Source organism: Topomyia yanbarensis, chromosome 1, assembly GCF_030247195.1.
Source record: "Topomyia yanbarensis strain Yona2022 chromosome 1, ASM3024719v1, whole genome shotgun sequence".
In the NCBI taxonomy this organism is placed as follows: domain Eukaryota; kingdom Metazoa; phylum Arthropoda; class Insecta; order Diptera; family Culicidae; genus Topomyia; species Topomyia yanbarensis.
In genome coordinates, this window is record NC_080670.1 from 34,359,062 (window position 1) to 34,375,321 (window position 16,260).

The 16,260-nt window shown below is 38.9% G+C and overlaps 1 protein-coding gene across 3 annotated transcripts; it reads right to left on the minus strand.

Moving 5' to 3' along the window:
- Window positions 1-1,582: 1,582 nt before the first annotated feature.
- Window positions 1,583-15,673, minus strand: LOC131677349 (uncharacterized). 3 transcript variants are annotated; one of them, XM_058957101.1, is made up of 3 exons: window positions 15,479-15,673; window positions 12,603-12,743; window positions 1,583-3,122 (listed from the first exon to the last, which is right to left on the minus strand). In XM_058957101.1, exons 2-3 carry the CDS (start codon window positions 12,708-12,710, stop codon window positions 1,689-1,691), a joined length of 1,542 nt encoding a protein of 513 aa, XP_058813084.1. In that variant the 5' UTR covers window positions 12,711-12,743; window positions 15,479-15,673; the 3' UTR covers window positions 1,583-1,688. The 3 variants fall into 3 exon arrangements, 2 of the variants coding, with proteins under 2 accessions (XP_058813084.1, XP_058813083.1); XM_058957100.1 differs by having other exon boundaries at window positions 12,603-12,724; window positions 15,479-15,670; XR_009303328.1 differs by lacking the exons at window positions 12,603-12,743; window positions 15,479-15,673 and adding an exon at window positions 3,188-12,587 and having other exon boundaries at window positions 2,983-3,122.
- Between the last annotated feature and the right edge of the window lie 587 nt (window positions 15,674-16,260).

Consider the following 16,260-nt stretch of genomic DNA (forward strand, 5'->3'; position numbering starts at 1 on the left):
ATAACTACTGCTCGATTAAGCCGAGAAATAAATTTAAAACGAGAGCAATCGTAGTTTTAAGAAACATTCATTTATTTATTTATCACTAATGTTTTGTATTTCATCCGTGCATGTTGTACAGGGATCTTGTTATAGAATGCCAAAATAGAATAAATGCATCCTCAGTTGAGCACAACAAACTTTAAGGTTGTTATCGCTATGATGACCAATAGTTAAAATTAGTATTATGAAGGTACGCTTGCACTAAACAAAGCAACTGAACTGTCTTATACATGTTTCTTTGACGACTAACAGCAAAGAGTGTCAATATTCAATTTATTAAAATGGGGCTCCTCCATAAGCTTATGTCTAGTTTCTGATTACAAATCTGTGTGAATTATAGAATTAAAAGAGGATAACTGACTGGCGCTGTTGCACGAACCAAGCATGTTTAAGGTGCCTTGTAGTGCGTTGGAGTGTTATCCGCTCAAAGCGGGCAGCCTTAGGTGGCCTTCGGGCGCCCTTTTCTTCCAGCGGCTGTAGTAGAGCCAGCAGTAGAAGCCGTCGTCGATTTCGCACCAGCCGGTTTCTTGGTACCTTGCCAGCCCTTCTTTGGAGGTCTGCCGCGGCCACGTTTCGGTTTCGGCTCACTGGCTTTCTTCTTCGCTTCCAATTTGCGTTTCTGTTTTTTGTTTAACAAAGAAGAAACATTGGTTTTTATAGTAATATATAACAGTTTATTTCATGCATATTAATCTGAGGGAGAGGGACCATTGTCTTGTCAAAAAGGTTGTACACTGGTATTTGTCTCCGACGAAATTCGACGTACTTGAAATCAAGAATCCTTTTCTCTCATCGGCTCAAAAGAAAATTTACGCGGTGGATATGGTCGGTGTTTAGTCAGACCGGACCAAGTCGCAAAACATCAAAAAATGAGTCAATGATAGCACTGGATAAAGAATTTCTTCATCTACATTCAACTGTTACCAGATTTGAAATATGAAACAATAAACAAGAATTATGGTAAAAAATATTTTCCAATTATTATGTAAAGGATGCTGCGATTCAAACTTTAAACGTGTTTTTCTCAAAATCAATGCACTGTCACTTAGTCCGGTCTGACCTAACACCGACCATATGTATCACGTAAACCTTTCTTTCAACGGCTCAAAATACACGAAACCAAAAACTACGTAAAACAGAAAGCCGCATTAAAAGCGACTCGCGTGTAAATACCATTACAAGGTATAAGGCATTTGTCTCTTCTTATTCGATACATATCTGATCGGTAACATTTACACTAAGCGGGCACATATCCCCTAAATGGCGTGACAAGCAAAACATGATTCTGTAAACGGTATTCGATTTGCCGGTTTACACAGTCAAGGTCGTATTGACGTAAAACTGCGCATGACATATACTCGTACGATTGAATACATTCCCCATAACAGAATGTTACTTCATGTTTGTTCCTAGACGCGACTGGCTACGTAAGACATCGATTCCACATTGATTAAAAATAGTTTTAAATGTCATTTTATACTTTACTAACAAAATAGGCAAGGGACCGTCACTTTCGCGAACCATACACAAAACGCATCAATTATTTTTGTTGAAAGATTAACACGTGTATTATTTCTCACCCTAAATGTTATAGTACATTGTATTTAAACTGCATTGTACGGTATTGTAACTACTGCCGCCTGTTCTTAATTAGCACCACCATTTATCAGCTCCTCGCAGATCTTCACCAGTTCCTCGTTCTCGCGCGATTTCTGACTGAGCTGATCGTTGACCGACGCACGGTAGATTTCCTCCTTCTTCAACAGTGCCTTCAGTTTCGTAACCTCATGGGCATGGTTCCGTACCAGCTCGGACAGCTTGCTGTTGGCAATTTCAAGCTGAGCCATCGCGTGGCTCTTCATGTTTTCGTAGCGCTTCTCCTGCATTCGTAGACTTTCTTCGAACCGGTTGCGCTCACTGATAAGCTCTTCCTCCCGTTCCTTGTACTCGGAAGTGATAATCTTCATCCGTTCGTATTTGGCGTGTAAATCGGAAAAGGTCTTCTCCAGCGATTCGAGATGCTGCGCATTGATATCACCATCTGCCTTCAGTGCTTCGCATGTTTTCTCATAATTTTTTGTCGTCTGCTCCTTTTCGGCAATCAATTCCGCGATAGCTCGCTCGTATGCCTCCACAACACCACCCATTTTTGCAATTGTTTTATCCTTGTCGGTGATCCTTTTAAGCAGCGTTTCCTCGCGAAGCTCCGCATCATGAAGTTTCTTTTCCAGCTCTTCGATTTTCAGTGATTCATTTTTACTTTTTTTATCCAGCTCGTTGCTGCTGTTGAAATCCTGATCCGGCTCCGACAAACTCATGTTTCGTTCTGTGCTGCTTTCGCCGTCCAGTGTCATAGTATTGTCAACGCTCATTTTTTCGCATACTTCTTCATCTGCGCAGTGTGTGAATTGCGAATTATTTGCCTCGTCGATGTTCATGCTGCTGCTGGAGGACGGGGAGACGGCAACGAAACCGCTAGCCTCCAGTGCCGTCAACGAAACACCACTACCACCGCTGTCACAACCTTCTGCCTCCTCTGCTGCAGGAGCCGTCACAACTAGCTGAGTGATTTCAACAACGCCTACGACACTTTCGGATTCTTCCTCTTTGGTGGTACTGAGGCGATTTACTACGGGCACCTTCAGTAGGGGATCGAATTTCAACAGCAGAGAATCCCGCGGCGCCTCCTCTTGACGATCTCCGCCGCCCCTGGTGAGCAAAAAATCGAAATCGGATGCCGCAAACTGAAAATTTTGCGCTGGCTGGAACTCACTATCGTCTTCTATGGTTTGGTGTTGCTGTTGCAGGTCCTGCTGCTGCTGCTGACCATCGAATGGAATCGATATCGTTTGTTCAGTTGATGGTAGGGCTACTGGTGCTGCTGCCGGAAGTTCGAAAAAATCCGGAGGCAATGGAGTTTTGAACTCGCTTTCTGACGGATTGGAATCCACAGGTTCGGGAGTTTTGAACTCGTTCTCTGACCGACAGGAATCCACAGGCTCAGAAGGTGCGAGGATGATCTCCTCAGCAGGTAATGGCTCGGGAGACGTTTTTCCTTCACCAGACTCGGCACTGTCCGCCTGTTTTTAAAGGAAGCATAATCAGAACACTGGTCTAGAATACTTCTCGGGCATTTTTAACATACGCAAAAGAACAAAGTTAGAACAGCTGTGGGATTTTTTCTACCGTGTTGTGGTGATTCGAATGCACTATGAAAAATAGAAAAATGGCGATCTTTTCAACCAGCCTACATAAAAATATGCAGTTTTCATTAGTCTTGTTTAAGTTTACTGCTTCACGAGTGACAACACTGTCAATCTGCGAAGACGGAGGGGAAACACAAACCCAGTGATAGTTTGATGCAATGCGAGACTGCGCAGGCAAGCATGCGGAGCATTCATTCCAGCGAGACGTTGCATGGCACAGAAAGGTGCAGTAAGCATCAACCATTTGCAGTAGTATGGGTATTTCATTGAGCATTCGTATTAAAACAGCGCCACGCTATGAAGTTTCGTGCCATGTTTTGATTGTACCAATCCACTACGAAGTGAAGTGGCAGAAAGAATATAACTTTGATCCAGTTCTTGCTTCCTGCTCTCAGATTCTCAGCAGCAAAGAAAGCAGAAAAAACTCGCTCATTATTACTCCCGTCTTGTTAGCAGAAAAAGAGAAGACTCCGTTAAATACTAGATTAAAGTGCAACTTACACGATCCGTCGTCTTAGTTCACACACGAAATAAATGCACGGGGCTTTTTGAGATACGGAACGTCTGAAATGCATTCAACTTAAACTGACGGAACGGTGAAGTGACGTCGACGTTCTGTTCCGTAGACGGGAGCTTGGGAATTTTACTGAAGATTTTCTCTCTATTTGCTTTGGAGCACTGATGGAACAAACCTAATATTTCAGTTATGTTATGAATTGGCGATGTTAAGCGCGTTAAAAATGATATGAACATTCAAAACACGCAAAACCAATCCAGGGTTAGCTGCGTTAGTTCTCTCGATTAAACATATTTTACACACAGCATATAATCACACTAGATGGACCTTAAACGACATGAATGAAACAAAATTGAGATTTGAATCTTACTGTAGGAATTCTTCTAAGACATTCTCGCTATTACGGGGTTGTTTTTCAATAATTATTACCCAACTTTATTATACAGAAGGACATTGGGAAATGCCAATTTTGATTCGATGTAAGATATTATAGTGCCATTCGTATGTATTTTTTGTATATGCCACAACTGATAGTTCTAATTTTGTTCTTTTGTAACTTCGTTTGTTAAATATAACCACAAGAATTGCATTATCTGCAATAAACTAGAACAGTGTGAGTTTCGAATCCTTTCGACAAAAGTCAGCGGTACGGTGGAGAATCTTGTTTTTTTAGCATCAATTGAATTTTGATTGACAATGGGTGATGTACGTATGGATTTTTTTAGATATACACTGAACACAATATTACTGCAAACGAGAAACGATATTGACTGCAATTGGTTTTTTTTAATTTGTATAGTTTTTTTTACTGAAATGAGTTGTTCGTTTGTTTATTTAGAGGCTTCAACTTGAACGGTCATTCGGTATGGGTATTTTAGTATGAAATGAACAGAGAATTTGACTGATAGGCAGTAAGTTCTGTCACGTAGACGTTGTTCGGTTCTAGTTGAATCGACGATCAGCGTTTTTAGTTTTTTGTAACTGGCTATTGTTTGTAACACCGATTCTACTCCTTTTTTTTCTTATTCAACCTGAATGAAATGAGTTTTTTATGTTCTAAGACATTTTATGAATACGTGGTACAAAATAACAAAACATGTTTAGAATATATTGTTAGATTAAACAATGAACGTGAATGAAAAAAAAACTTCACAGCAAATAACCAGTTGTTTTTTTAACTAGATTTTTAGCTCAAATTATTACGGTCCATAACTCTGAATAATTTCAACGCGAGTCTTTAGAAATGATATTGTTGAAAAAGTGAAGACTTCCTCAAGGAAATGCAGAAAAATACTTTATGTTGCAGCCTAGGACAATGTGCAACACTGGTAAAATTGGTAGGCTTGCAACACTGCTAAAATTGGAAGGTTAAATGTTGCGTGCAAATCTGTAGATCCGACGGACGCTGAATATTTATATTTATTGTCATGGTTTACATATTGTAAATATAAGAACCACCCGCAAAAATGTATACCATATACCAATCATTCTATCAAACGTTTAAAAACCATTTCCAATATGATTTGATCAACAATAGAATATCCATTGCCTGGTATCCAATCTCGAACATAATCATTTTATTGTTTTTACATACTCGACCATACAAACGAGTTAAGAATGGTCATCCTACTAAAATATGCTTTTTACATATACGTCTCGACAACATTACCATTCAAGAACAATACGGTTTATGGTGACATACATATTTTAGAGCAGGCGATGTACAAATATTATGGTGGAGAAAAAAATTCATTCATATTTTTATTGAACCTACAAATCTTTTTGCTGCCTGTAGAATTCAGCAGTTATCTTCTCCCGATCACCCAAAACCCTAATCAAGATAAAATTTCTCCCCAACAGAACAAGAATCAACGTTTATTCAATACGCGTCTGACAATACATCGATCGGCCGGTCGATAAATGGATCATTTTCTTCAGACTCAAAGGAAAACCACTACGGGTGGCATGAATCAGCAGACTTGACTGCTAATTTCGCTAGGTTCCGTGAAATTGCTCACACAATTTCGCTTGCGTACGCGAAATGACTAGAGTACACACAAATAAGCTTCGCGTTATTCTTTCTGATCGAATTCAGACTAATGCGGTTGTGAATGACCCGCGATTCAGTATCGAATTTCTGCTATATATTCCGGCGAACGTCATCGAAATAGGCGGCGTGGCAAACGAGGAATCTTTAGCTCTTGCTGATCTGCAAAAGGGGATGGGTATTTTTGAAGGTAAATGAATTAAACTCAGTGTGAGGCACAGGCCACGATTTTAGAACTATTTAATAGTTCTAGAATCGTGGCCTGCGCCTGACGGCAATAATTAGCACTCTAAATCCCTGTCGGCTGACTTATGAAGGTACTGCTCTGCGCAATTACGCACTGACAGACAAATATACGTTCCCAGAATCGTGAACACTAATTGCAAAAAGATGAGCCACACGAGCACCTACTGTTTTAGTAAATTAAAACGCTCAAAGTGCGGTGGTGCACACAAGAATGATTCATGCACAAAGGAGAATGAAAAATGTCTTCTTTGTGGTGGTAATTCTCACACTACGCGTGAGTGCGCAACGTATAGGATACGCTGGGATACGCTCAAGCGTTCCCCAAAAGAGCAATCCGAACGCACTTTCACGGAAACACTGAAATCGTCAAACCGAAATCCGATCCCATTGCAAAACACGTTCTCGGATTTACCTGACGATGACGAATACAGCTCGGAAGGAGATAACGGTTATATACTTACTCTTGGTGTGACAAGGAAGAAATGCCCCGCCTCCTACGCAAAAACGAGACGGTACAAAATAAACCTTCTGTCAGGAATCAGAATATATTGGCTAAAATGCCACGTTCTCCGTATGTAGTCGCGGATTCGTGTCTTGCCATGTATTTTCATCGTTTCCTGAGCGGAAGAAAATGAGGAGGACGAAGGAAGTAGAATTGGCAGGGTGGAAAAATAACAGCACAAAAACAAACAGCAGGTAAATTAAACTCAGGAGTTAAAATTGCCTGCAAGTAAGCCCAAAGCTCTTTACCACATTGGTTAAGGAACTTTAGTATGTCTCTGACGACAAAAAACTCGCAATCGCAATTGCGCTACTGCTGGGCAGTTGCATATCAAATGATATGAGGTTCCACAGTCAGATTCACAAAGATCACATGAAAAAAACTCAGCGCGCTGAATTGTTGCCATGTGAAAATGGAGTTTACAGTGGCCGGTTAAAGCCTTGGTCAGTATGCTGCAAGTAGCGTTTCGAAAAATGTGGGAGATTTTTCGAAATCACTGGGCACGGTTGTGCAGTGGATGCTCAACTAAACTAACGTTCTTAGTGCGATGATCGATTATCCGTTCCACAGTTCTTAGAAGAAAAGAAATTAAGTTGATAGGCCTAAAACTCTTGGCTTCTTCATAGCTGGAGCGCCCCCTTTTGGGAATAAATCTAAAAGCTATTTCTCACCATGATTTCGGGATATACCCGGTAGCAAGACTGGAAAGCATAATCCTTTCCATGACATGTTTGAGAATATGAACACCTATTTGGAAATATTCCATCTTTTCTTATTTGAGATCTGTGAACATTGTTCAGCTCTGGTTTGATACAACCTGAACAGTGTGCGTCGAAGAGACAATTCAGAATATCTTTTTCATCCGTCACATAAATACCATCTCCGGTTTTTAAGTGGTTCATCTGAAAATCTTTCGATTTTGAGAGAATTTTATCTAACCTGCTAGACCCGTTCAAACTAGAGACATTAGTACATAGGTTTTTGCCAGCCAGCCCGCTCTGCAGTGAAAGTCGTGTCACGCTGGTGGCGATTCCAAGCTCTTCTCATATCCTTCTTTATTCTTACAAGCTCAACCCTACATCATGGAGTTCCCCTAGTCGATTTAACAGTTCGAAGTGGTTGAGTTTGTCATATCCACGACGTCATCCAATGAAATTTTGTTGCCAAGTTGTTTTTCAAAAAGAGGTCCCAGTTTGTAGATTTTGGATTACGATATACTACCACATCGAGGTCGACATCAAGATGATCGAAAAATATATATTTATGATCGGATAGAGACGGTTCAGTTTCATTTGAAACCTGCCACTTCCCTAGTTCATGCGAAATTCTTTCAGAGCCAAGCGTTATGTCTAACACCTCTCTCCCAAACCTCGCAAAAGTAGGTCGGTTTGCCACATTCACAATATGGAGATTTGTATTACTTATGTACTTCATCAGTTCAGAGCCTTTTGGATTAATATCTGAGCTGCCCCAAATGATGTGATGAGCATTATTGCGCCACTGCCGATAATGAGCGGAAGCCTATTTCTGCTACAATATGATACAACGCTTTTGAAATCATCAGATCAGCGGTAGATATGCTGAACAATACATACGTTTTGTCTGCTACCGACAGTCGGTGTAACTGCGACTGCACAGATATCGCGAGTTGTGGGCTCCGATATGAAACACGCGTAAAAGCCTTATATTCAAGAATGTAAAAACGAGGCATTTCACGTGGGTTAGACATACCTGTCTTTTTGTAAGCATTGAAGACAGTGTTAAGTAAATTTCCAATATAGAAGTTTATAGAAGTATGCTTCATGAACCAATGCATTGAAAGCTGTACACACTTAATTTCGTTCGGTAATTTCCGCAGTAAAATTTTTCAACTGATAACTCAGCAAAGTGGCTCTAATTTACAGACTCCGTGCGCGACTAGCATATTTTAGACCCTCCAGCCATCAAGGTACGGAAGTACACCTTGACTTAGGGACTCCTTTCAGTCGCCTCTTATGACATGGGAGCAGAAACTCAGTGGTTCAATTCTAAGCCGTATACCACGCGCCCTCTGGACAGGTTCGTCTGTACGTATTGAAATTCGATAATCAAATCAGACTTCACCGAACTACCATCAGCCGAAAGTCTCAGTAAGCCCCCAGCCAGTTCCCCGTTTGGTGGGTTTTTACAACCGGATCAGGTAGTCCGTAGTGTAATTCATAGCCGGTTGAAACAACCACTACCACACCGACATTACATGGCTTATCTAGGTCGATCTGCTCGAAGAGGGAAGCTGACATTGAAGGTCAGCTTCCATAGATGGCCGAACAGCTGGGTTACCCCAAAAGAGCGATCCAAACGCACTTTTGTGGAAATGCAGAAATCGTCAAACCGAAATCTCATCCCATTGTAAAACACAATCTCGGATTGGGGGGTGGGTGTATCGTAGTTGGTAAATCGATTGCATTGTACGCAGCGCACCTGTGTTCGAGTCCCGGCCCCGCGCACATAGGGTTAGAAATCTTTCATAACAGAACAGACTTTAAGGATAAAACCTCTATAATCGAAAAAAACGTTCTCGAATTTATCTGACAAAGATGAATCCAGTTCAAGGAGATCATTTAGCATAACGGACATTTGACATAACGGTTATTTGGCATAATTTTGCGAATTTCTCACATTGAGGGTCATTTGGCATAATTTATTGTATCTCCAGGATAACGGCCCATTTGGAAATATTTCTAAAATAGCGTGAACGGACATTTGGCATAATTTTGAGAAGTGATTGGATTGGAGGTCATTTGCCGTTTTTTTCTACAATGAATCAGGCATAATTTTAGACTGTGTGAGAAGTAAGGTTATTCGGCATAATTTTGAACCGTGTTACTGCTGAAGGTCCAACATAATTAGTTTATTCTTTTTCACAAATTAATAAATAACATGTACGTCTAATATTACTACGCCATGTCGGTTCGAATCGCTTAAGTAAATTGATAGCCCCTACTATAATTGAGTAATCCTGGCAAACGAGAGGATCACAGATTTGCTTGCGAGAGGCCGCCGCTTCCGACGACGTACAATGTCGACAAAACCTCAAAATTATCATTTAACATTTTTCTCTGTTAGTAAACAGGTTGGTTAGTCTTCTCAAAATATTAAATCTTGAGGAAGAAAGTTTGATTTTTGATGGAACTTTAAAAGATGATAAATTCTGAGAAAAACTGTATTCAAAGCTATGTTATTCAAATGAATAAATCTTTTTAGTTAAGATTTTGATTGGGCTCGAACTGGTTTCATTTGAATGGTTATTCGCTGGACTTATACGTGCCTTTCGATTTAGTCGATACAAATCTTTTTTCTCGTTCAGACATGGAGAACAAATAATAAATCGTGCATTAAATTAAAATTAGAATGTTTGAGGTGGCTATAGTGCCCCTTTCTGCCCGGAGGTATGAAAAAAGGCATTTTTTCATGATGTTTGAAGGAGACGCATGGTTGTGTTATAGTTGTGCATGAACCAGTTTTCGGGTTGCAGGTGACCAATTAGACGAAGCCCGGTTTTCAATGAAAACCGGTTTTCAACCAAGTGAAGAAAGGTTTTGTCCGACTTTTGTGTGGAAGGTGCTCACTGTACGGCGGATCGGCTTTGCGCCGCATCGGATTCTTGGTTATCTGTTAAAACACGAGCAGAAATATTGACAATAAACCATTTATTGATCGTGTAAGCACATTTTGAAAAATTCTGGTGAATTCAAATGGGATTGACGTATTGAAGCAGTGTTGTCAATATTTTTATTAAAAATATTCTTGTCTCGTGTAGGGTCTGCTTTATGCGGCAAAGCTGCATTACATTAGTAACACCGCAAATACTAGAGCAATGTAGAAACCGATGGTTTAGTAGCAGTAAATGCATCAATAGATTGTAATGTTTAAAATTCGTGAAACCCAGTAATGATAATGCTGTTGGTCATCGTCTGCGTACGTAGGATACCGTAATTGAATTGGAAAAACAGCTCATGATATTAAGAAGGATAATAGGCATTTACCTAGTTTGTTTGAGACTAAGAGAAACGAAAGCAACGAAATTGAAAGACGGATAGGTATTTTAGAGCGAATCAGTTATAAACTTAGAACGGAAAACTAGGACTAGGCAGGCTCATATGGACATGATCGAAAGTTTTAGTTATTGAAACGCTGTTTTCAAAAAAAACGACAACATCGAGCATTTTTTCGGAATTATCTAGATAATAGTGATTTCGTTTTTGGATTCGAGTCGCTCTAGGTTCGCTCTAATGTTTACAATATCAATTTGAAAAAGACAGTTTCGAGTAAAATTAAAGCGACTCGAATTCAGAAATGAAAATAACATAAATTTCCGAATCAAATTCATGTGTCGAACATTTTCATAGATTTAGAAATCTTCCTTGCATCTCTTGGCTTGATTGAAAGCATCCTGTAATAGGTTGTCATTACATATGTTGTTAAATGAACACAAAATAAATAACGAGAATATATGAATATGAAAAATCTAATAAATATTACGTACTTAGATCAATATTATATTTGTCTGTTTGATCATATTTACCGATCTAACGTCGGAAATACATGTCTCAAACTTTTTTCATAAAGTTTTTCTAAACATTTCAACATTAATTCTTTAAACGGCTAAAGATTTTTGTAGACGAACATTTTTCGTTTATTACTGTGCTAGACTTATATTTTATTAAAAACATGCGTTAGACCACATCGTTACCTTTCGTAGTTAGCGATCGTTAATGTTTTTGTTGCTGAAACTATAGCATATTAAGAGAAATCAGCGAGAAGAAGAGCATGCTAACAAAATGTTTAAATCCGCCTAAAAGTTAATATGAATTAAATATCCAAGTAGTGTTTACGAAGATAGGCCAACGTTCACCAAAGAAAGCCTCAACATGATAAAATGACACACTGCATTACCGTCGTTATACCACCAATATTCACGCTGCTTTTTACGCGAGGTACATTTACCGCTTAAATGCAAAAGCCATTCCAATTTTCTTCATTGGTTCAAATTCCACGAAACAGTAAACTATGTGAAAACTTTTCATTGCCATTCTTCAGTACTATATATCTAGCCAAACGTTTGAAAAGAACCTAAATACAAAATGTAAACAAACTGAATTCATTAAAAGATATCTAACTGAACGCGGTCATTTACGCAATTACGTAGCTTGACGGTAACCCTACCCCTCGCTTGTCACGCAAAAATTTAAAAAATGAAGAACGATGATAGTTAGATGAAACGGGTAAGGTTGTCGTGACATCATGTCAACCCCAATTCCCCTTTGAAAAGCTACGTAGCATGACATGACCCCTATCCCCTGTCGTCACACATCATTACAAAATACAAAACTCCCCCCTCCCCCATGCAATGCTCATTTATGGATGGTCTCTTATGAAGAATTTGGATAACGATTTTATCACAAATTATCAGATTTTTGTGACCTAACTGGTTTTAAATAGGCCTAACTGATTTCAAAAATGCCTAACTGATTTAAAAGGATCTAACTAGCAATACACTCAGTTCAAAGGGTTATTGCATTATAACTGATTGGAAAAACAACGCAACACCTATTCAATGAATTACTAGAACTGGAACTGCTCTAAACCCAACTTTTCTACGATTTACATGCAGGGCCTATGCGATTTTAAGATGTTCAATAGGGCAAATCTGGCCATCAAATCAGATTTTATTTAATTCTTCTTGCTGTCGGTGTAATATCAAACCCGAAAAGTATTTTCTTGTGTTGGGTGGTACAAGTAGAAGCAATTTGACCAAACCCTTTACATTTTTCTCAATGTTTGGGTTTTGCAGATACGCCCTTTTTTAAATATTTGGCTAGATATATAACAGTGTGTGCTAAACAATAACATCTCCCGCGCGCGCTCTTTTCAGATCTTTTTTGTGGTCAAACGCATAAACAGAAGAAAAGCATGAAACGGACAAAAACAAGTTTCTGCCGCCGAAACGAAACTACAACACAATTTAAAAAAAATAAGCATAAACAAATCGGCTCTGCTTACCTCTGCTGAAGCGCTGCCTTCCTTCTTCGGGCGTCCGCGCGATTTTTTGGGAGTCTCCTCAGTTGCTGACTCCTCCTCGGATGCGACTTGAGCTTCTTCGTCAGACATGTTGTTTTGCTTTACTGAAAAATATAATGAATCCTTCAGAATAAACCTTTTAATAGTATGTATACGATAAGAGGAAGTCGTACGCTTGCGCATGCGTTGCGCGGGGAGGACCAAATATTAAAAAAAACACCTATCGGTGTTTGTTAAGGGTCAAAAGAAAATGGCATGTATCCATACTAAGGGCATGTTGTAGTTAAATGTGACATATTGGGAGGGGGTAAGCAAGAACGTGATGTATCATGTTTTTTACAGCAAAAAAATTTGAAATTTATTCGTGACGTATACTGCCAATATACATATAAGAGTCCCACATTGAAAAACAGCAAGCCGAGAAAAACGCTGTTCAAGATTTACATTTTTCATTGAGCCTTATGGATGGGACAACCATGCTTTGGTATTTTTTTCGATATTTTCAGAACAAACCTGGTAATCTTATTTGTGCATTATGAAACAGTACTGATAAAGAATACAATCCAACATATATCTCATTTTCGACAAAAATCCATATGGGACTCTTATGCTTATATGGGCAGTATAATAGTGGATAAAAAAACCAAATTAGTTGTGAAATGGAGGGAGGGGTGCCAAATTTAGAACATTTTTGTGTAATTTATGAATAGTCCCTAAGTATACCATTTAAGCCGGTGGTACATTATGTCAAATATTTGACGAACATTAAACATTCAATTTTGTCGAATGCTCAACGAGTTTTTATACAAATAAGCTTATGTTTGACGAATTATCGCCTTATTAACCAGATTACGAACAAATCTTGAGCGTTTTTTCAAAACGACATATCTGCAATGAATTACTCTTTGTTTACTTTCTCTTGTTAATAATTCGGTCACTTTAACGTTTATCCCTCAACTCTTTGCATAATATGCTAAATAAAACCACCGTCTCTCGATCTGTACTGTAAAATAAGTGAAAAGTATTATAGTGACGCCGTAAAAATCGAAAGAGAAAGTAAACAAAGAGAGTAACTCATTGCAGATATGACGTTTTGAAAAAACGCTCAAGAAATATACAGTGTGTTAGCGAGAGCGGCACTACACGGAAACAAAAAACTACCTAAAATTGAGTTCCTTTGACTCAATCTCGTGGTATCGTGGGGGAACTTAAAATTAGGTAAACCGTGTTGAAGGTAGTTTCCATTTAACCACGGCAAAAATTACAACTCATTGATAGGTTTTTTATACTCAAATTTAAGTTGAATTTACCTAATTTTGAGTTCACCCCAAACAACTCAAAAGTAACTTCCCCCACGGAAGATCTCGACTGAGTCGAACCTCTCGTTTTGTTTTTGACAACACTAATAAGTGCGAAAGCGACGCACAACTCAAAAGTAAGTTAAAAGAACTTTTCTGCAGGTTGTTTTATTTAACCGTGTATAGTTTGCATGGATGTGTGTAGCATCGTTACCAGTTTCATAAAGCCGAATTTACACCTATCCGATCCGTTTCAGTGCCGGTTCAGTTCCGTGCACGGACGCCAATATTCTTTCATACAAATCAAATGCAAGCATTCACACTTGTCCGGCACGGCATCGTCCCGGACAAGTGTGAATGCTCGCATTTGAAGTGTATGAAAGAATATTGGCGTCCGTGCACGGAACTGATCCGGCACTGAAACGAATCGGATAGGTGTAAATTCGGCTTAAATGAAGTACCGATTCCACGTGCATCGTGTGAATCGACTACAACGATGGTTTTTTTATTCCGATTCCCACGTTTCTTTAAAATAGGGCCAATTAGCATACTGTTAAAATACACTTGGATATAAAATTGCGGACAATCCATTACTCACCGATTATAGATTACAGCAGAAGATGCAATTATTTTTTTTCTCTTTCATAAAATGTTAACATCTGTCGGTAACAGTTTATGCACAATTTTCTGACAGGCCCTTTTCAAAAAACACGTGAGGATTGTCGATAATATAGATGCGCAAAAAAGAAAAACCGGCAAGTAGTGTTTACGTCACTCGTATCTTTTTAGCAATAAAGATTAACAGTTGAAAATACAGCACCACTATAAGCTCTCGCATATTTAAAAGTAATTTTCCATATAACTAAAATTGCTTTAATTTTTTTCGCTTGGGGAAATTATTTCACGACCATCACATATTAAATTTTTTGGCGGTAATAACCAAACACCTAAAAATGAATAAAAGCTTGAACCCTTTACCAATCAGAGTGCAAATCTGGTGCTGTCCCGTTTTACCATACGTGAATTTCGCTTGCTTTACTACTAGCAATCGACAAAGTCAATGAACGAAAATAGTAGTTTTGAATTTCATTTTGGCGGTTACAAACAATACCGCACTTCAACGATGACTTATCCCAAACTCCAGCGGCATTAAAAATTTATCAATGAACTTGCTTATTCTACGATCGCATTTGAATAGCTATGCTAGGTGTTGCCTAGGAGAAACCGTTGCAACGCTGGAAAAAAATCCAAGATGCCGAACATTTTTAAAAAAATAATGCTAATTTTCCAATTGAATATTACAAATTAGATACATTCACAATACTCGACCCGAATTTTTTTCAACTGATACGCAAAAAAACAGTAACCTCAAAGTACGAAAATAATCACACAAAAAAGTGATTTTTTGGCTCATCGAAAAGAAGCGACGCCATTACATAAAATTCGATGTCCATCTTTGATTTTTTTTCTGTAGCCCCACCTAGATCTGGTTTGGTCGGAACAAAAATACTACGCAGCGCAGATAATATTCAAGATTCAAAGAAAAATATTTCAACTCACCGGATAAATTGGAAAGTATTCCAAAAAAATGCTTCTCGCACCCAACTGGGATAAAATTTTCCTTCTAGAGATGATGGCGGTGAACAGAACAAAAAAGCGCACACTCTACAACCGCACTCGATGCCAGAAAACAGCACAATGCTATGCGAAAGCAAAACGATGAGCGATTGATGCTTTGAACAGCGGCCGATGGCAGCCGGTGGGTCGCTTGATGGAAGAGCGCCAAATTGTGCGTAATGGTGTTTGTGAGCGCGAGCACGTTTGATGCAATGACGTGACTGATGGAACGGTCTGGCAGAAAAAAGGAGATGGCTGTGTTAGTTAGCACGAAAAAGGTACACAATCAAAAATGTGATGCTCTCAAGGTAGAATGAAATGAAATTGGTTCAAAAGTTAAAAATATCTCGTTTCGCAGTATTAAACTTGCTGGACGCACAAAGCGATTCAAAACCATTTAATTTTGCATCTTAAACATTAAGATTCATATTTACATTATTAGGGCATGTTCAGGGGCGTTTTATTTTGTATAGGAGTTTCAAAGTAGAACTGGAACTGAAACATTCACATCCTCAGCAGAGCGTTTCATTTTATAATTTCGAACCGCTTTGTTTTAAAATTTAAAACTGTTATACATCGCCGTTCTATTTGTTGCTGATTTTAAAACACGTTTAGAACTGTGTTTTAAATACATGGAGAGTACTCGGCACAGACACTTGGCCCCGATATACCGGGGAAAAATAAATTTAAATGCAATAACGCTGAAGGCATGGCGGGAAATGAAT

What these genes read in the sequence shown, in the direction of transcription:
- LOC131677349 (XM_058957101.1), bottom strand. Translation starts at nt 12,710, where the DNA reads ATGTCTGACGAAGAAGCTCAAGTCGCATCCGAGGAGGAGTCAGCAACT. An exon ending in AAGGCAGCGCTTCAGCAGAG is followed by an intron (nt 3,123 to 12,602) that starts GTAAGCAGAGCC and finishes CTTTAAAAACAG; the next exon opens with GCGGACAGTGCCGAGTCTGG.